General features: G+C 34.7%; 2 protein-coding genes and 1 long non-coding RNA gene across 5 annotated transcripts in view; 1 reads left to right on the top strand and 2 right to left on the bottom strand.

Moving 5' to 3' along the window:
* The window catches only part of LOC137244642 (cell division cycle 5-related protein-like), a 110,944-nt gene that overhangs the window by 78,583 nt on the left and 11,007 nt on the right, over positions 1 to 21,354 (bottom strand). Inside the window, exon 5 of one of the 3 annotated variants that reach the window (XR_010951136.1) lies at positions 18,525 to 21,339. The exons of 1 other annotated variant lie outside the window; for it this stretch is intronic. The gene's annotated coding sequence lies outside the window, so the exon portion shown is untranslated. Of the gene's footprint in view, positions 1 to 18,524; positions 21,340 to 21,354 lie in introns of those variants that run through there. One more of the 3 variants, XR_010951139.1, reaches the window with a different exon arrangement.
* LOC137246792 (uncharacterized) lies at positions 9,050 to 10,890 on the top strand. Its single transcript, XR_010951698.1, has 3 exons — positions 9,050 to 9,896; positions 9,965 to 10,085; positions 10,276 to 10,890. It is a non-coding gene; the product is annotated as an uncharacterized lncRNA (long non-coding RNA).
* On the bottom strand, positions 10,205 to 12,546 carry LOC137246790 (putative nuclease HARBI1). The gene is made up of 5 exons (XM_067777800.1): positions 12,126 to 12,546; positions 11,659 to 12,073; positions 11,509 to 11,611; positions 10,912 to 11,450; positions 10,205 to 10,395 (listed from the first exon to the last, which is right to left on the bottom strand). Exons 1-5 carry the CDS (start codon positions 12,348 to 12,350, stop codon positions 10,325 to 10,327), a joined length of 1,353 nt encoding a protein of 450 aa, XP_067633901.1. The 5' UTR covers positions 12,351 to 12,546; the 3' UTR covers positions 10,205 to 10,324.

Below are 21,354 nucleotides of genomic sequence, written 5' to 3'. Positions count from 1 at the left end.
GAGTTGTGATGTGCAATGCTTCCCTAAACTAGAGTTAGGGAAAGCTTTTGCACTCCCAACAGGAAGTATTCTAATGGCGTGACGCCACATAACGTGAAAATAAAATTAAAAAGAAGTGAAGAAAGAAAAAACGAACATAGCGGAACAAAACAAAAAAAAAAGAACAATCAAGTCATAAGTGAAAATAACGGAAAAAAACGGAGGACAACACGCCACATATTGAATTAAAATACAAAATTGAAAGTGAACTAACAGAACAGTGAAAATAACGGAACAGTGAACATAACGGAATAAAAAACTCATGGCAACACGCCACATATTGAAATAAAATAGAGAAAATTCTCATAATTGGTGATGGCGCTTTAATTCATTGAATGGGCCAAATAATTCGATTTATAATCGACCTCCCTAGCCACGGTGCGGGAGTAACTTAAACCCCTAACAAAAAAAAATAAAATAATTCAACCAATTCGCCGTGCAGAAGAATGTCAAGTCAAAAGAAAATTTTCATTGATTTCGATTAACTGACATATTGCAGTACCAGGCGTTAGAGCGTCCTGCGATTTACAAGTAGATTGACTGAATTTTTGTATGTGTGCGTGTCGGGTATTTGACGCTTGCCCCGCGACTATCAAATAAAAAGCCATCAATCAACATTTGCACTGAGAAACCGTAGCGTTCGGACGTGAATATGTCGTCATCGGATGATGACTTTTTTTTACTTGCAACTACAGAAGTTTTATTAAATAATAAAAAAATTAATAAGAATTTTATTAAAAAATAATAAAAGCTTTACATTCCATAAAGCTGGTAAACCGTGATAATTTTCAATAAATTTTAATATAAATTGCTGTTCTTCCGCGCACTTGTTCATTTTGAATGTCGGCACAAACTAAATACAACACTGCTGTTTTGTCAATCAGACCCCGCGACTATCAAATAAGCAAGCGTCAAATGAAAAAATCAAAAATTTTTGATTTTCATCAACGTGTAGCCGACAACAAATACGTGTGTCACGAAGCCACCCGACTGCACTAACACACACAAAATTCAGTCAATCTGGTTGTAAATCGCAGGAGGCTCTTATATGGAAAATAATCAAGAAGAAGCAATCAGCTGTTGGGTACTGAATTCGCCTTGATACAACGCCTTCCCTGCAAAAATTGTTGGATTACGTGTTCCATTATCTTCATGTTGGAGTACTCTAACAATACTCCTTTGCATGCATGGTTCAACTATATACAGGTTGGCTCATCTGTAAAGCAACAAAATATGTCTGTTCAAACTGTCAAAATCTGTGTATTGGTGTTGGTGCGAATGGTATGGAATGGAAACATAAAACTTAGCAGTTTTTGTATGTGTTATGTGGCAGTTACCCACCGACGTGTGCCGTACGTAAGGACGTTTGTCGTACGAAGCACGTTTGACCGAACTCTCAAGCCCGTAGGAATCAATGTGTGCGTCTGTGTACATGTACATAACATATTTGTGTGTGTATTGTTTACAGATAATCACTGTTGCCATTGACCATTTTGCATGCATGCTTATGGAAACATCAACTTTTTCCAATTTAATTTTTGATATTGTAAAAGGCCGGAATACATATTAAATAAGTATAAATAGATAAAATATTTATAATCAGCACTTTTACATAATTATTTCGAATTATTTTCACAATTTTTCAAACTTTAATTAGGCGTTTTTGCATAAAATTGCAAACGGTCAAAAATTAGCGTACAAAAGTTTACTAGGCAACTCTGTCTAGTGAGAGAGCGATCAGCTGACACGTTCTTACGGAAAAAATCAAAATTGTTTTGATTTCTACGTTCCGGGCTACGTACGTACGGGCGTTCCACGTCGGTGAGTTTTCGTTTACATTGCACACTCATAAGATAGGTTGTGTCAGCTGACACGTTTTTGGTACGTACGTTCGTGAGTAACTGCCGCATTAGTAAAATGTTGCCAATGTGTTGGTTTCAGTTTGCCATCTCCTTTTGACAATCCCTTCGACCATGCAATGACATAAATAAAATAAGCTGATGAGATGAGCCAACCTGTACATAACTGAACCATGTTTGCATGGTACAATAACCAGGTAAAAGCACCAGAGTTGCATTTTACAAGTTTTTTCAATCGAAGTTGTTATAAAATGTCAAACTTTGTTTATGTTTACATTTTTTGTTTATTTACTTTTAATGTGAAAATTTATTACTACGCAGTTTTTTAAATGCTTTGCAAATTTTTGTAAAAAAAAGGAATATTCTTATGCTTTCTGTGTAATAAAAAATTGGAAAGTGTTGTTTGTGCAACGTTAGAAGGGAGAAAGCGGGTGTGAAGCTTTTCACAGTCCCGCAAGGGGTAATTTTTTAGTTTAGCTCACAACTACTAAAACTCGTCCAAAAATATCGGGAGAGGTGTCAAAACACGCGCTTTGGACCCAGGACCACGAACCGAAAACGGAAATTGAAAATTTTATTCCTTTCCAGTTATATTAAACAAACAAAATTGAAAATTTTCATGTGGTTGTGTAATTTTGAGGGTTTACCCACAAAAAGAACTGTGGGTAAACGTGTTTTGCGCGGATATAGATTTGGTCTCCCAGGTAATTTCTTATAAGCGCGGCCGAAGGCCGTCAATGCAGAAAGGTGTTCTGCGCAAAAATACTATGGATTCCACCCCCGGTTTCGGAGCGCTCCGGGCCATTTTTCAGTTTTTCGGGAATATTTTTTGACAGAAATAAAATTTTTAAGTTTCGCTTTCGGATTCGTCGTCCTGAGTCCAAAACGCATCTTTTTACACCTCTCCCGATATTTTTGGACGAGTTTTTGCAGTTGTGAGCTAAAGTTACGAATTAAAGATCAAGGAATAGGAAAAAATTGGAAAAACCTTGTGGCGTTCAGCTTCCCCAAAATGACCTAATTTGCTCCATTTTCAGGCCTGTGCCCTTATAGTCTGGGTTAGTTTACAAAGAATACCATTAGTTTACAAAGAGCAAAAATATGTTACACAAATATACGAAAAACAGTCCTTATCAGGGCCACCACTAGTCAACAAAGAGAAAAAATTTGCTAAACAATTACTTATTTGGCGCTTAACCGTCTAAACGGTTATGGCCGTCCAACAAGGCGCGCCAGTCACTCCTTTGCTCCGCCAACCGGCGCCAATTGGTCACACCAAGGGAGTTTAAATCGTTTTCCACCTGGTCCTTCTAACGGAGTGGGGTCCGCCCTCTACCTTGTTATGGAATCGCATTATCGGTGGAAGCAGTAAGGAAGGCGGTCGGCATGATGTGTTGGTGCACAGTGGCTAGTCATTGTCGGCTGGGGCGGGTCCTTGCCAACCTTACTATTCCTGCGCCATAAACAGAAAAAAGTTCCTATCATGCCTATCAAAACTGAAAGCTGTCAAAATCAAAAAACCTTGACAGAAGCGCAGAGACCGACTCAAAACGCTTATAAATTCAAACTAAAACAACATCCGGTCGAACCGGATGTCACGGACAGACCGTTAAACATTCAAAAATTTTTATTCAAATTCAAAAAAAAACTAAACGCAAAAAAATTTACCGAACCGGACATGGCCGGTTACTAACGCTGAAATTCAAAAAAAAGTGCTGAAAAATAAAAATTGAAAAAAAGGGCTGAAAATTAAAAGAACCAAAAAAAGCTGAAAAGTTAAAATGAAAGAAGAAAAGGGCCGAATATAACTTGAGGGCGCCGCGGGTGTTGTTGCGACGCCCGGTGCATATCCCACCCTCAAAATCCATGGCCACCGACGCACCTAAAATTTCGGTGGCCCCTTACCTGGTAACCCTACGTGCTTTCTAAATGAGCCAGAACACCAGCATTCCCATTTTATTTACAAAGTTTATTCATATTTCATTATTATTAGCGTATGTATGCTACAAAAAAAATTTTTGATAGTACAGGTTTCTTAACCAGGGTTACCGCCTAGGCTCCAAAGCCAAAACAAGGCTGCTTATAGCATCGTCCCATGACAACTTCAGAACGAGAAAAAAAATGTTGAACTACGAGCAGCTAATTACGCTATGAAAGTGAATGTAAGTGCGTGTAGTATATAAAGGGAGAGAAAAAAAATGATCCAACAGTTCCCACTTCATTGGGCCGAAATTGAAAACGAAATCTAATATGAATATTTAAGTCTGGCTAAGTTTGTCCTGTTGCGGGTTCCTTTATTTTCTCTTACTTTTGCTCGTAATATTTCAAGCTATACCTATATTTATGTCAACCCCTTTTTTTTTTGATAAGGGGGGGGGGGGGGGGGGGGGGGGTTATAACGCTTGGTGTGAGAAAAAAAAAAAAACTAAATGTGCTTATGAATAGTAGATATACTACATACAAAGTAAAAATTCGGTTAGATGCCTTTTTTTTTTTTTTATTCACAAAACATATTTTAGGGCTATAAAGTTTGGATACAAATTCCGATAATTGGGGCCCCCTTACAAAATTGTTATGTTGTTGTAGTAGAACTTATTTTTGAGTTTAACAAAATATCAATTTGGTATAACGCATAGTATAAGGACACTAATATGTAATACGTACTAAAAAAATTGGTTATACAAGCAATTGAGATTAATGCCCCTATTACCGTTTACAACTCAACTCTGGTTGAGTTGAAATTTCGCAATTTGGTATTACAGATTACAACTCAACCTGTCAAAAAAAATTTCGGTTGAGTTGTCTAGTCTTACAACTTTTTGTGGCATTGCCGTTTACATCCTTGTGTTGGTGTAGTTGTCAAAGACGTCAAAATCTTACAACTGCTTACTAGCAGTTGTCTCATGCAATTTTGCAGTTGTTTTGAAAAAATGTTACGTTTTAGAAGACGGTTCACCACCTAATTTTTAACAAAGATGTTCAAAGTTGATATCAAAAGACACGTTTCGACACCCGATTTAAGAATCCGAAAACAAAAATTGTAATTCTTTGCGACAGCATGGCACTGCTAATACGCGTCCAAAAATATCGAGACGCGTATTAATCTCGAGAACAATAATCCGAAAGCGGAAAAGAAACATTTTATCTCTTGTCCGGAGATATTTGTAGTTGAAGTTGGCGATTTTCATGTGGTTGTTGTAATGTTGTTGTCTTTTTTCGGTTTTTGTTTAATATCTTTTGAAGGAGTTAAAATTTTTATTTTCCGCCTTCGGATTATTAATACTGATGCCAAGACGCATCGTTTAATACCTCTCTCGATATTTTTGGACACGTATTAGCAGTGTCATGCTGTCGTAAAGAATTACCACAAAAATTAAAAATTTTATTTCTAATAAAATCTAATTTCATGTGGTTGTTGTATTTTGCCAGATTTTTTGTACACAGCTATGCAGAAAGGTGTTGGACCCAACCAGAGTTATTTTTACGAATCGCGGCCCAAGGCCGCCAACGCAGAAAGATGTTCTGTGCAAAAAAACTGTGGAACGGGCCTCATATTTCGTACCCTCTCGGGCCATTTTGTGGGTCTTTATAAATATCTTTCAAAAGAAATAAAATTTTTAATTTCCGCTCTCGAATCCTAAAAACGGAGATGGAAACCCGTCTTTTGATACCACCTTTGATAAGAGTTAGATGGTGCACGGGCTTATAAAACGTTACCAAAAAAAAGCAAAACATTTAAAGCCGGTAGTTAAACCTTTTTTAATCAAACAATAATCAACAATTTTGTACACATTTCTAGAAAAAACAACGTTTAAACGAATTACATTGAATAACTTTTTGACTTTAGTTGGACGAGGCTGGCCGCAGTTCGGATGCAGCCAAAATAGGTGAAATAAATATGCGAGTCCCATTGATACTTATCACTACTCCTGGGAATCCTATTTGAGTAAAATACAGTTTTTTCTGTTGGGGTTTTAATCTACTTCACACAAATATTCTCCTCAATAATATCTAAAACCAGTCCAACACCAAAATCATTTCCACATCATATTTGATAGCTGCGGTCAGCAAGGAATCGGAGTATGGCGCATAATTTTAAAATACGAACGCGTATGCGGAAATGGTCCTTAATTTTGTTTAGTACTGAGTAAAATGCTTCCTTTCAAATCTGCAAAATAACTTCATATGAAACTCATTATTTGTTTGTCACTTAAACATTTTCTTACTTGGTGCTTGGTAGTTCCAAGGGATTGGAATGATCACGCGAATGTTTTCCGTATTCGCGAAATGTCAATCACCAACATTTTTGTCATTATAAAATAGATTTCATATAATATTAATAAAAAAAATCACATTTGAAAATGCTTAAATTTCTGCCATAAATTGATCAGCTGTTTATTTATCTGTCAAATCATCACTTTCTGAAGTTGGCAACTCAATTCAATTTCAACTGAAATAAGTTGTAATTCGTAATACCAAACAGGAGTTGAGTTGTCTTAAAGTTGAGTTGTTTTAATTACAACGCAACTAAGTTGAGTTGTAAACGGTAATAGGGGCATAAATTTGGGGTAAATCATACTCCTCGAAGAAATCGTTTCGCATATTCAAGTAAAACGTAAACTTTTAAATTCATAGCAAATCATACTCATCAACGAAATCGTTTTACATATTCGAGTAAAACGTAAACTTTTAAATTTATAGTAAAATTAACGGAATCGTTTTACATGCTCAGGTAAAACGTGATCTTTTAAATTTATAGTAAAATTAACGAAATCGTTTTACATGTTCAGGTAAAACGTGAACTTTTAAATTTATAGTAAAATTTACGAAATCGTTTTACATGTTCAAGTAAAACGTAAACTGTTTTGCATTTACCAGTCAGTGCTGGTATTGTTTTGTTTTTTTTTTTTGCTTCTAATTTAATTAAACCTCTTTAACTTTACGTTACGTCTACTTTTTTAACTTTACTACAAGTGGATGCTGCTTGCTCTCATGTATGTATGTATTACGTGTTAAGATTCTATACTAGGGTTGTAGCCTTAAATTTGAATATGTTTGTATATTAATACTATATGTTGCTGCAGAGTCAACAAAAAATGAAAGAACAGGGTTGAGGCTACAAATACGTATATTTAGTCAGTATCGGAACGAACTCACCGCTTTAACCGCTGATATTCGTTGTCGTAATTGGGATGGCCGCAGTGAAGTAATAGAAATTAAAAGACGTTGCACGTTTGATGGTGCGACATTAAATCTTCTTTTTATTAAATAAATTCTTGTCTTTTATAGTAATTGACTTAACCTATACATTCATAAATATCTTAATACTAATAAATAAAAAAAAATACATAGGAAATGGAGTATGCATACATGTACGTTTGTATACAGTCTTTGTATACATGTAAATTTGTATGCATGGCTCCATACATGTAGGTTTGTACATGTTGTTTAGCAACGTCAGCAGATCAATTTGAGTGTTTTGGTATTTTCCCACAATGGGTTGTATGTTTGTATGTATACTCAAAATTTATTAGCTGTGAATGGATATGGGTCTCATATTCGGCATTCCATTGATGTTGGTTAACCGTCTGGGTTAGTTCAATAATTTATGTTGGACAATATTGTAATATGATTATTACTAAAATATATTTCGAGTTTATGATGAGTATTATTGCAAGTGTGTTACAGTGGGTATGAAGCATAATGCTACATTACAGTGGGTATGACGTGTAATGCTACACCATCCGCCTTAGAAAAAAGAGTGTTATATAATTGTTTTGTGAACATTTGTGTAAAACTCTTTGTCATATTTTCAATGATTTTGATATTTTACTGTTACTTGATATTGTAGTGATAGAGTTTGTTTGATTTGTTTTCGATTTGCTGACCTTGCTATTTTTATTGTTATATTTTAGTGCATATCCTCTTTTTTTCAAAAATGTTTACATTTTACATATATATTTTTTTTGTGTAGTTCTTTTTTCAAAAAAAAATTTTTGAGTTTTCACATATAGAGAATTTTTTAATTTGTTTTTGCATAGCCGGTCTTTAAGAGCGTCGACTCACTTAAAAAGCGGCATGTTTTTACAAATTGAGTAAATTGGAATGATTCTTTACTTTAAGTTATGAATGTATGGACTACTATATCCTTATCTTTATTGTTCCTATCATTATTTTCTAAATTATTTTTATAGTTCCTACTATTATTTATGAACTTATGCAAAATATTTTCCTACCGAATTTTTTCTATGTAAATAAGTTATTGAATAATTTTTATTATTTATCTACCTAGGGTTAGAGAAAAAGAAATTTTTCTATTAATAGTTTCTAATCTATTGGGGTTAAAGTAAACTATTTTCCTAATTTGTAAAAATATGGCCTTATTAGACCTAGGCAATAAATGAATGTATATATTTTATTTTATCAAACTAATTCCGCATATTATTCAAGGAAATGATTTTTTTTTTTTTTTGAGTGACATTTTTCATTCATAATAAGGTAAATCTGTAATAATTGCATAAAAAATAGAGGGGTTGCTGATGGAAGAGCGGGCAGTTATGTATTGGTAGTGGCTCCATTAATGGATAAGTGTAAGGTACAGTGGGTGCAAAAAAAAAATTTTCGTATTTTTAAATGTTCTTTTTTTTTTTTTTTTTATTTTCCATAATTTCATATTTTCCAGCTATTTCTTTGATCTTATTTGTCATGCGATTTCTGCGGCGGCCACCAAGACAGAACCGTCATGACTTTTATGAAGAATTTATTTTTATACCGGGATTTGTCACTTTCACATCCTTTTTGGGTTTGTGCAATTGTTTGATCTTAGAGAATTTGGGTACCCACTTTTATTATTTTAAATTTGCCTACACGAGTAAATAATCATTTTCCACCAATTTGTCCCTTAGGACAATTGTTATTTTCTTATAAATACCAAGTCCTAGATTGGCGGCATTTGTACAACGTGTGTACAGCCTGATAAGTAATTGTCCTAAGTCAATTTTATCATCCACAACCAGGTTTCTGGTATTTCCTACGCTACCATTTTTCTATCCTAAGATGAAAACGAGCGCGACATGTCTTATTGCAAATTTGTATAGCGCTTCACTTATATTTTATAGGTTCTCTTTGTGACTATTCTTCATTATTTTTTTTTTTGTTATGGGCTGGTTTTAAAAGTTTCTTAGTTTTTGCCTATTTCCACTGTCCTAAACTTTCCTATTGCTTCATGACCATTTTTGTCAGGAACCATAAAAGGAGTTATGCGAAAAAATTTTTTTTTTGATTTGCTGTTCACTTTAGGCAGTGTTGCTTTTTCTGTCGATTGTGACATTTTTAGGTTTACTATTTGAGATTTATTTGAATTTAGCGCTCTTCCTCAGCTTTGGTTTGGTACTGGTAATGGGTTAGATACGAGTTGTGGCGGGTTTTACCTGCCTAAATTTGTGCTTCATATAGTTTTTGAGCATCATAGCTATTGTTATGATCAATAGCATGAATACTGTTATATTATGTTCAGACTTACTCGTTTAACGGCTCATTCTTGTTTTATGAGTAAAACAAGTTGAAAACACGTGTTTTCGCCTTGTAAAATCTGTCAATAAAATAAGTTGAAAACACTTGTTTTCGCCGAAATTTAGATTGAAAACAAGTTGAAACCATTGTCGGCACTAGAACTTATCGGTAATAATCGATTAATCTGTTGTCCCATAACTAATATGTCATTTTGTTTTGAGTGGTAAACTTAATTTCGGGTGATAAATTTATTTAAAATATTTGGAATACAATGGAGAAAAAGCAATACAAAAAAAGAAATCAATGGAGAGAGGGCACTGAAGCTGTTCTGATAGATATATGGCGAAGTAAGGTAGGAGAGCTTCGAGGTGTGCGGAAAAATAGCCACATTGTGGAGCAAATGGCTGTGGAGTTGGAACAACTTGGAGTTGTGTACACTCCAGCAGAAATAAAATCCAAAATGCATAACCTGACGTCCAGATACAGGTGAGTTGGTAGTCTTAATACTTGGCAAGATTTTTTATAATTTTATTTATTAACAAAGGAAGGAGAAGGCACAAATTGGACCATCTGGCGGCGCACCTTCAAGTTGGCCACTGTATGCAGAAATGCATCAGCTTTTGGCACCATTCAAAAGTTATAATCCTGAAGGGCTTGTTGAGGACAGCATTTATGGTGAGATATTTTATATTTATTAAGTGAATTTCAGTACAAGTTTACTCAAGCTATCGTGTTTACTCAAGTTATCGTGAACACGGACAGACGGACGGAGACAGGGCTCAAATGATTTCTATTTGGACGTTGATAATTTGTTATTATAATTATTTTGTTATTTTATTGAATTATAAAAGTTTTTTAATTGCAGAAAATGTCGAAACCTTGGATTTCACTCTTGAGTCGCCAGAAACAAGCACCTACGAATCAGCAGTGCCTTCTAAGGATTGTGAATCTCCCACGCCATCCACGTCAACGGCTACTCGTTCAGCTAAAAAAAAAATTATCAATTAAAATTTTTGGAAAAAATTGATAAAATTAAAAAAAAAATGGAAAAATGTAGCAAAGATTTGAGGGAAAGCGATAAAAAATTCGAAGAAAGAACTAAAGCAATTTTAGAAAATGAAGAAAGAAAAACAAAAGCTTTAGAAGAGTATGTCCAAAATAACAAGGAATTAACTCAGGCATTAATTGAATTTTTAAACAAATAATTCTAAAGATAAAATAATTTTTTGTAATGTAAATAATTAATTTGTGTTGGGAATTTTTTTTAGCGAAATGAATATTTTTTGTTTTTAGTTACTGAGTACTATTATTATTAATTAGACCACCATAATTTTTAGTTATTAAATATTTAATTTTGAATATGCATTTAATTTTTAGTGAAATGAATTTATTATGTTTTAGTTTTTAAGTAATATTACTTTTACTTTTATACGAAAAATAAGACTGGAATAAACAAAGTACCTTTTCTTGAACAAGAGTATTTCAAAGTTTTTTTACTTACTGAAAAGGGTAGCTAAACTTTTTCGAATTATTTCTGCATTATTTTGACGGTCGTTTGCCGATATTTCTTGATGTGGATATTGACGATTTCTTTCTACAATTTGCAAAGCGGAAATCCATTTCTCGCTAATACTGTCGTTCCTTTCGTTTAAAAAGTTATGTAGGACACAACATGCCTTTATAATAATGTTGGCATTTTGTATTTGATTGTCTATGCCCTTACCAATTCGTCGAAAACGAGCCTTCACGTGACCAAAGCCATTTTCAACAACTCTTCGCACTTTGGAAAGAGAATAGTTAAAATTTTTTTCGTCTTCATTTTGAGACACTTGGAATGCATATGGTTTCATCAACGTTTTGCTAAAACGAAAAGCTGAGTCTCCTATAATGAAAATCGGCACATCAACACCGGAAACCGGTGTGCGCATTTCATCCAGGTAAGGACATTTTTCCAACTGTGTTTTCAATGTTGAGGACTCGAAGATTTGGGAATCATTGCACCGTCCTGGACTGCCAACATTAATATAAATGAACCGGTATCTGAAACAAAAAATTGTATATCTTCCTTTATAAACAACATAATCATAAAGGAACACACCTTGCATCGACCAAAGCAAGTAGGATAGTCGAATACCATCCCTTGTAATTATAATAATCAGTTGCATCTTCATTACGTGGATGAATCTCAATGTGACAACAATCTGAAATTTTTAAAAACAAGAACGTTGACATACATAGCTATGGTAACCCAAATTTAACAAAGCTATTGCTCCCATGCACTGAGGAAATCCTATAGCTTCGAATCCTTGTACTAGTTCTGATACTTTTTCCCTCGTTAAGGGAAAACTAGGCATGTACGTAAGGCTCAAATGTTTCCATGTCTGAGTACAAAACTCAAGTACTATTTCACACACAGTGGACTTTGCAACTCCAAACATGTTCCCTATTGTGCGATACTCTGCCGATGATCCCAACACGTAGAGGGCTATGGCTACTCGTTTGTGTAAAGAGATGGCTTTTCTTAGTGGGGTATCTTTCTTTTCCAACACTCTTAAATTATCGCAAAGTTCTATAAATACACTTCTTTTCATGCGAAAATTGCTTTTGAAGAACTCATCTCCATTCACTTGGCAGTCAACTTCCCAGAAGGATTGCGATCGAGCCTTTGAAAAGAAAAGTGTTAATGCTTTTGCAAACCCCCACTAGCATGCTTACTCTTGTCCAATATGACCTTGATTGCCAGGAAAGGTTTTGTGAGGCCACCAATAACATAAAATATTGTTTTCTCAGCAACTGCATCTTTCTGATATTCATTGCACGCCGCTTTTTGAACTGGTTCAAATACTCATTGTCGAACGATGTATATTGAAATAAACACAAAGGATTTGATTGTGCTTTCATGGTTAATATCTCCAACACTTTTTTCTCTTTATCACTCATCTCAAATTAGAATAAAATTCACAAACACACAATATTATCAAATTTAATGAAATCGCTTACAACAATATTAAATTCCTCATGGTTGCATTGGAGCTGTCAAAATAAATTAAGAACCGAAGGTGTGAACGTATTTGTTTTATGTGAGGTGTTTTATGCTAAAACACTTGTTTTAGAGTGTAATCTGAACATGATTTTACGGTCTGCTGTGATGGTCTACGGTTACGGTCCACTTGGGAGCGTTTTCGTGCGAACACACCTAGTGACTGGGGATGGGGCGAAAGTTGCGATACAAAAGTATCGAAAAACAAGAAAGAAAGACCGGCGATCACTAGCGAAAATTGCCATGAGTTTCCGGCCGCAAGTAAAACGAAGAAGACGTGGAAAAATTTAGAAAAAGAAAAGCAAAAAGATAGCACGTTTTTCCGGCCGGGAAAAAGCAAGAGTTGGCTTTTCTTTTGCGCAGTTAATCGGAAAATTTTATAAACCAAAGAGGCAAAGGCGTCAAGCACAGCTCCTGCTTCATTAACACTATTGCTTACATCAACTGCACATCCCCGACTATATTCAAATCATCGCAAAACACCCTCGCCGTGCTGTGCACATATTCAAGAGAGTATTGTGAAGAACTACAAGACCGCAACGAGGAATTGCAGGCCGATTCCTTCACCCAACTACCAGAAGAACAGACGGGAAAATGCCCAGAAACTAGGAAAGAGTCGATAGTGCAAACTACCGACCAGTTCATTCCGACAAACCTCGTTTTTACTCGTCTATTTTGGGTGGTAATAAACCTTACAACGGTTGTGTTGTGTTGACACAAGCTCAACGTAAAGAATATCCAGTTGAAGTAGTAGGTCGGCGTTTCACAGTCACACCTAGTGAGGAAAGTTCTAGTGATTCCGATTCGGATTCGGACGGCACTAAACAAATTTTTGATGAGAAACCCTTGGTATCCGAAGATAAATTCCTTTCTCTACGTATACGACGTACACCACCACCTTTTGATAAGCGTCCAGCACCACCTCCGCCTCCAGGGCCAGCAGTACACTGCAGCGTAAACAACGAACGCCAAAATTAGCACCAAGTCATCCAGATCGTAAATGTCAACACGAAGTTTTATGGCCACCAGGTTGACTCGATCACCTCGGACCAGAGCGCAACAACCACCAACAGTACCAACACAGCGCGCCCAAGACCGCGCGCCATAACCAACAACAGCGACAACTTCACCAGCAACAACAACATCACCAGTAACCACGCCGGCAGAGGCCCACGGTACGTACTCTGGCGGCCATGTAAGTACCAGCCATGGATGAACTTCAAAATAATTACCCTACAAAAAAATTTGGTCATAAAACTTACCCACGCCCATGCAAATGTGACTAGGAATATAACCTATGACTGTATAATAGCTAGTCAAATGACGTGGAATGACGAGAGCGTTTTTGCAGGGTAGTTAAAGAAACTTCTAAGTGGTACTTAGAGGGTTTTATACAGTCCGGTTGAACCATTTAACAAGGGTCGATTTTTCCCGTCAACTTTTGTTATTGAATACTTGAAATTGTTAGCTTTACAGCAAAGGGCATAGATCCTTTTTTTTATATCATTTTAATAATATATTTTGTCGCTTTAAAATATTTGAAGTTAGCTCTATAAATTTTATTCATAATAAGCCGTCTTTATCACGTGAAACATTTTAGCGATCCATTTTTGGAGCTCAACCATAAATTGTTAGAAAAAAAAATTTGCGACCGCAGCCATTGGTCGATTATGCACGAATTGGCTAAAAGATTTAAACTTTTTTCTTATATCATACAAATACAATATATATATATATATATATATATGAATCAATATTGCTAGCAATATCGTTCGAACAACCAGAAGAAAATAATATACGTGCATATAATACATAGTACTATCACAATTTGATCTTTATTGCTTTTATAACAAATTTTCTTAGTACATATTACATATTATTCTCATTATACTATGCCATTATACCAAATTAATATTTTGCGACACTCAAAAGTAAGTTCTACCACAACCACATAATAATTTTGTAAGAGAGCCCCCAAATATCGAAATTTGTATCCAAACTCTATAGTCCTAAAATGTGTTTTGTGAATGAAAAAGAAAAAAAATTCAACCAAATTCTTACTTTGTAGGTAGTATATTTACAATACATAAGTACATTTAATTACATATTTTTCTCACACATAGCGTTTATAACGATTAAAAAAAAAGAGGAGACATAAATAATTGTATAATTTAAAATATTACGAGCAAAAGTAAGAGAAAAGAAAAGAACCCCCAACAGAACGAGCTTAGTCAGACTTAAGTATTCATATTAGATTTCGTTTCGATTTCGGCCCAATAAAGTGTGATCTGTTGGATAATTTTTTTTTTCTCTCACTTTATACCCCACACACATTTCCCTACATTTTCATAGCGTAATTAGCTATTCGTATTCCAACAATGCTGTAGCCCCGGTTAAGAAACCTGCATTATCGTATTTTTTTTTTTTTTGTTGCTTACATACGTTAATAGAAATTAATTATAAATAAATTAGTATTTAAAATGGGAATGCTGGCGTCGCCATTTATTTAGAAGGCACGTAGGGTCTACAGGTAAGGGGCCACCGAAAAATAGGTGCGTCGGTGGCCATGGATTTTGAGGGTGGGCAAAGCACCGGGCGTCGCAACACCACCCGCGGCGCCCCCTATATATATTCGGCCCTTTTCTTCTTTATTTTAATTTTTCAGCTTTTTTTATTATTTGATTTTCAGAGTGGTAACCGGTCGATTCCGGTTCGGTATTTTTTTTTTGCGTTATTTTTTTTGAATTTGAATTTAAATTTTTGAATGTTAACGGTCTGTCCGTGATATCCGGTCTTTTTCCATAGCAGGTACCGATACCCGATCCAGCCTAAAACCGAAATTGTTACAAAAACCTCCTGGCTAGAGCCAGAAGGAAAACCCGGAACCGTAATTGAAGTCAGTACTACAACCCAACTAGTATCCAAAAATTAAACCGAAAGCAAAAACGGTTCCGAAATGAGGGGGCAAAAGCAAAATTGGATCAAAACAACCGGCAATTGCGCTGAACCCGAAAATGAAGTTTTGTTCTGTGGTATAGTGACACAATTTCAAATTTTCAACACAGCCGTGCTTTTTTAATTAAAAAACGATTACATCTCAAGACATGCAGTACATATCCTTCAAAGAAATCTGCACCTGGTCCATGCTTCTGTCCCATATTGCAGGGCGGGTACGATAAGTGACTTATAGAGTATGATTTTCGTTCGCCGAGAGAGGACTTTACTTTTCAATTGTCTACCTAGTCCAAAGTAGCATTTATTGGCAAGATTGATTCTTCGCTGGAATTCGGTGCTGATGATGTTGCTAGTGTTGATTCTGTATCCCAAATAAACGAAGTCTTTTACTATTTCGAAATTGTGGCTGCTAACAGTAGCGTGGTTGCCAAGGCGCGTATGCGCTGACTCTTTGCTCAATGACAGCAGGTACTTCGTTTCGTCCTCATTCACTATCAAACCCATCTTTACCACTTCTTTTTCCTGTTTGGAGTAAGCACAACTAACAGCGCGGGTGTTTAGGCCGATGATATCAATGTCATCAGCATATGCCAGTAATTGCCAGCATATGCTAAACAATTATACCTACGAAAAACGGTTCTTATCAGGGCCACAAACAGTTTACGAAGAGAAAAATTTGCTAGACAATTATGTTGTACTTAATATATATTTACTTTTGGATTATTTATATTATCCATATGATGACAAGAAAAAAAAGCTGAAGTATAACCGATATTGGAGCTGAAAACGGAAATATTCCAAACTGAACTTTTTCCATAGAAGGTACCGATACCCGACCCAGCCTAAAACCGAAATTGTTACAAAAGCCTCCTGGCTAGAGCCAGAAGGAAAACCTGGAGCCGTAATTGAAGTCAGTACTACAACCGAACTAGTATCCAAAAATTAAACCGAAAGCAAAATCGGTTCCGAAGTGAGGGGGCAAAAGCAAAATTGGATCAAAACAACCGGGCAATTACGCTGAACCCGAAAATGAAGTTTTGTTCTGTGGTATAGTGACTCAATTTCAAATTTTCAACACACCCGTGCTTTTTTAATTAAAAAACGATTACATCTCAAGACATGGAGTACATATCCTTCAAAGAAATCTGCACCTCAAATGCCGGCACGACGAGTTTCCAACGTTAAACGTTATTATGTATATATGTATCTTCGATGCTGAGACACTAGACAACGCCACATCCTTTAAGGCCATCAGTAATGATAAATTTAATAAACCACTATACGTTTTCTCTGGATCACCATTACATGTACCATGTGATAATCTTGAAGTGATGTGATCATATAAACATTTCGAAAGGAAATCTATACATTTCTTATCATATTCCATTTCTTTGAGTTCAACATCACATGCAGCACCAAATCCAATAACAATAGTCGAAGGCGGAAAAGAAAAACTTTAGCTCGTTCAAAAGATATTCCCAAAAAAACGAAAAATTACCCCGGAGTGCTTCGAAACCGGGGTGTGATCCATATTATTTTTGCGCATAACACCTTTCTGCATTGGCGGCCTTTGGCCGCGCTTGTAAAAAATTACCCTGGGTGGGTCCAACACCTATTTGGAGACCAAAACTATATCCCCGCAAAACACTTATGTTCACAATTTTTTTTTGTGGGTAAAACATCATCAAATTTGCAATAACCACATGAAAAATTTCAATTGAAAATTTTTAATTTCTTTTGCAAATATCTCCTGATAGACACAAAATATTTAACCTCCGCCTTCGGATTATTGTTGTCGAGGTCAATACGCGTCTTTTAACACCTCTCCCGATATTTTTGGACGCGTATTATCAGTGTGATGCTGTCGTATAGAATTACCAAGAGTTGATGTGCTGCAAACGTTGAAGAAATGATTCAGCTGCTATATGGAAATAAATAATAACAGTAAATTAAATAAATATCATTTAGAAATGAGCTAATTACCTTTCTTTTTTGTTAAAAATGCGTTTTTCCTCCAGCTTCATCAGCAAACCAACTTTTTTCTTTTTTTGTTTTGACTTTGTTGACGAAAATTATATGTGACATTTTGCCTCTTCCATCATTTTTGACAGAAAAAATTGAAAGACCGATTGACAGTTTATGTTCCATCGGCAACAACAAAATACACAGGAGGGTTGCATTTTCACTTATGCTTCTACCATGGTCCAATTATGTACAGGTTGGCTCATCTCATCAGCTTCTACCTTTTGCAATGCGTTTGCGGACCACCATCAGCCGATCATTGCTCGTTTTTTTAACGACCGTGATCACGACACGTTGACGATCGAACAGAGTTGCCAAAAGTAAAATATTGCATACAATAACTGCCCTGCAAAAACGCTCCACGTCATTTTACTAGTCATTTTACGGTCATTGTGACTTTCTGCAGCGGTTATATTCATAGTCATTTTTGCATGGGCGGATTAGGTTTTGTGACCAAATTTTCCGTGTCGTTCCTATTAATGTGATCGTGCATTCCGCTCCCACCTATAGGATGTGAGCATAGTACTGTGTTGCTCACACACGTCACAATGCTCGTCAAATAGCGGTAATTTTTCCGTCATTTCACTCTACATTTTCGAGTCATTTGACAATCAATTTTACTGCGGTTTTACCATTTATATAACCGCCATATAACGTGAATTTTACCTGCAGATTTACTTTACCTGGAGCAGCCATATGAATAAACCCTGCAAAAACGCTCCACGTCATTTGGCTAGTCATTTTACGGTCATTGTGACTTTCTGCAGCGGTTATATTCATAGTCACGTTTGCATGGGCGTGATGAACTTTTGTGACCAAATTTTCCGTTTCGTTCCTATTAATGTGATCGTGCATTCCGCTCCCACTTATAGGATGTGAGCATAACACTGCTCTGCTCACACACGTCACAATGCGCGTCAAAAGGCGGTCAAATTTTCGGGTTTTTCCTCTACATTTTCGAGCCATTTGACAATCAATTTTACTGCGGTTTTACCGTTTATATAACCGCCATATAACTTGAATTTTACCTGCCGATTTACTTTACCTGTAGCAGCCACGAGAATAAAATATGAACCAAAAAAATTTAATTTTCAATATTTATTTTTAATTATAATAACCAATCATAACATTAATATAAACATTTATTTAAAACATATCATTACATTTAGTCAATTTTTGCCAAATAAAGAATATATGAGGCGCCTAGATGCAAAACCAGATATTTAAAAATTTTTAAATAATATTTAAACTGCGACAATATTGAATCGCCTAGCAACATTCTAAAAACCCGTATTGAAAATTCATAACAATTTACAAAATTTCGGCTTTTTGTGCTTTTCTAAGTTTTACATATCATGGATTCATCTGGTTTTGCATCTTGGAGCCTCATATATTCATGAAATTGCAACTTAAATTAATACATTTAATATAAAAAGGAAGTACTTTAATAATAACATAAAAATATATTAATTGCTTTGAGCTATATTGCTGCTGCAGCCAACTTTACATTTGGACAATTCAGAAGTGTGTTATATTCATGTATAATTTGAGTTGTTTACATGGTTTCGAATACAAAGTTTGATTATTTGAATCAATTTAAGTCTACAACTTAAAGCTAAGTTGAAATTCAGATTAGATTTACTCTTGTTTTCAAATCAAGAATAATATTCAAAGGTGTCGTGGAATCGGATTGCTGGCGTAATTGAATTTGAAAGTAATAAAGTAAAATATGAATTAAAAAATGTAGGACTAGTAATTGAGTCAGACTTATTATTGTTCTAAATCTAATCATTCAAGCAATAATTCTGAAACCCTAGCAGGAGTATTGATTGGTTTCAAATCTAATTACAACAGCAATCGTATCACGACATACCTTATTATATATGTACATGAAATTGTAACTTAAATTAATACAGTTGATAAAAAAAAGTAAGAATTTTAATAATAAATAAACTCGCCTTATTGGTTTTTATTTTCCAATTGAAATCTTTTCCAAGCGAACAGAAAATAATTTTAAGCTTCAGAAAAAACTCCAATTATTTAAATAATCTACAACTTAAAGCTTAGTAGAAATTCAGATTAGGTTTACTCTTTTTTCAGATCAAGAATATTCAAAGGTGTCGTGGAATCCGATTGCTGTCGTAAATGATGAACTTAAAAATGTACGAATTGTAATTGAGTCAGACTTATTATTGTTCTAAATCTAATCATTCAAGCAATAATTCTGCAACCCTTAGCAGGAGTATTGATTGGTTTCAAATCTAATTCCGATAGCAATCGTATCACATCCCTTATTATATATGTACATGATATTGCAACTTAAATTAACACAATTGATATAAAGAAAAGTAAGTACTTTAATAATAACATAAACTCTCTTAATTGGTTTTTGTTTTCCAATTGAAATCTTTTCTAAGCGAGCAGAAAATAATTTTAAGCCTTAGAAAAAACTCCAATTATTTGAATAATCTACAACTTAAAGCTTAGTAGAAATTCAGATTAGGTTAACTTTTTTTTCAGATCAAGAATATTCAAAGGTGTCGTGGAATCCGATTGCTGTCGTAATTGATGAACTTAAAAATGTACGAATTGTAATTGAGTCAGACTTATTATTGTTCTAAATCTAATCATTCAAGCAATAATTCTGCAACCCTTAGCAGGAGTATTGATTGGTTTCAAATCTAATTCCGACAGCAATCGTATCACGACATCCCTTATTATATATGCACATGAAATTGTAACTTAAATTAATACAGTTCATATAAAGAAAAGTAAGTATTTTAATAATAAATAAACTCGCTTAATTGGTTTTCGTTTTCCAATTGAAATCTTTTCCAAGCGAACAGAAAATAATTTTAAGCTTTAGAAAAAACTCCAATTATTTGAATCAATTTAAATCTACAACTTAAAGCTAATTAGAAATTCAGATTAGATTTACTCTTTTTTTTCAGATCAAGAATATTCAAAGGTGTCGTGGAATCCCATTGCTGTCGTAATTGATGAACTTAAAAATGTACGACTAGTAATTGAGTCAGACTTATTATTGTTCTAAATCTAATCATTCAAGCAATAATTCTGCAACCCATAGCAGGAGTATTGATTGGTTTCAAATCTAATTCTAACAGCAATCGTATCACGACATCCCTTATTATATATGCACATGAAATTGTAACTTAAATTAATACAGTTCATATAAAGAAAAGTAAGTATTTTAATAATAAATAAACTCGCTTAATTGGTTTTCGTTTTCCAATTGAAATCTTTTCTAAGCGAGCAGAAAATAATTTTAAGCTTTAGAAAAAACTCCAATTATTTGAATAATCTACAACTTAAAGCTTAGTAGAAATTCAGATTAGGTTTTCTCTTTTTTCAGATCAAGAATATTCAAAGGTGTCGTGGAATCCGATTGCTGTCGTAATTGATGAACTTAAAAATGTACGACTCGTAATTAAGTCAGACTTGTTATGGTTCTAAATCTAATTATTCAAGCAATAATTCTACAACCCTTAGCAGGAGTATTGATTGGTTTCAAATCTAATTCCGACAGCAATCGTATCACATCCCTTATTATATATGTACGTGATATTGCAACTTAAATTAATACTGTCGATATAAAGAAAAGTAAATACTTTAATAATAAATAAACTCTCTTAATTGGTTTTTGTTTTCCAATTGAAATCTTTTCCTGTGCAAGCACATCGCTAACCTGTGTTGGCAAAAGATATGATTATACTGTGTTCGATAGATAGTCGGAAGAGACGCTACTCGGCGAAGTAGAGATGACCGTTGTGTCGGTGGCAGCTGTTACAAGAGCAGTTTCTAACTTTACACCATCCGTACATTGTGATGAATACTTCACTGCCTTTTCCAATTGCTTGGCGCTAGAAATTTTTGCTGTTTGTAAAGCTTTAGCTGTAATGCAAATAT

Source organism: Eurosta solidaginis, chromosome 3 (assembly GCF_040869045.1).
Source record: "Eurosta solidaginis isolate ZX-2024a chromosome 3, ASM4086904v1, whole genome shotgun sequence".
NCBI classification, from domain to species: Eukaryota; Metazoa; Arthropoda; class Insecta; order Diptera; family Tephritidae; genus Eurosta; species Eurosta solidaginis.
This window is presented reverse-complemented; position numbering and strand designations above follow the sequence as displayed.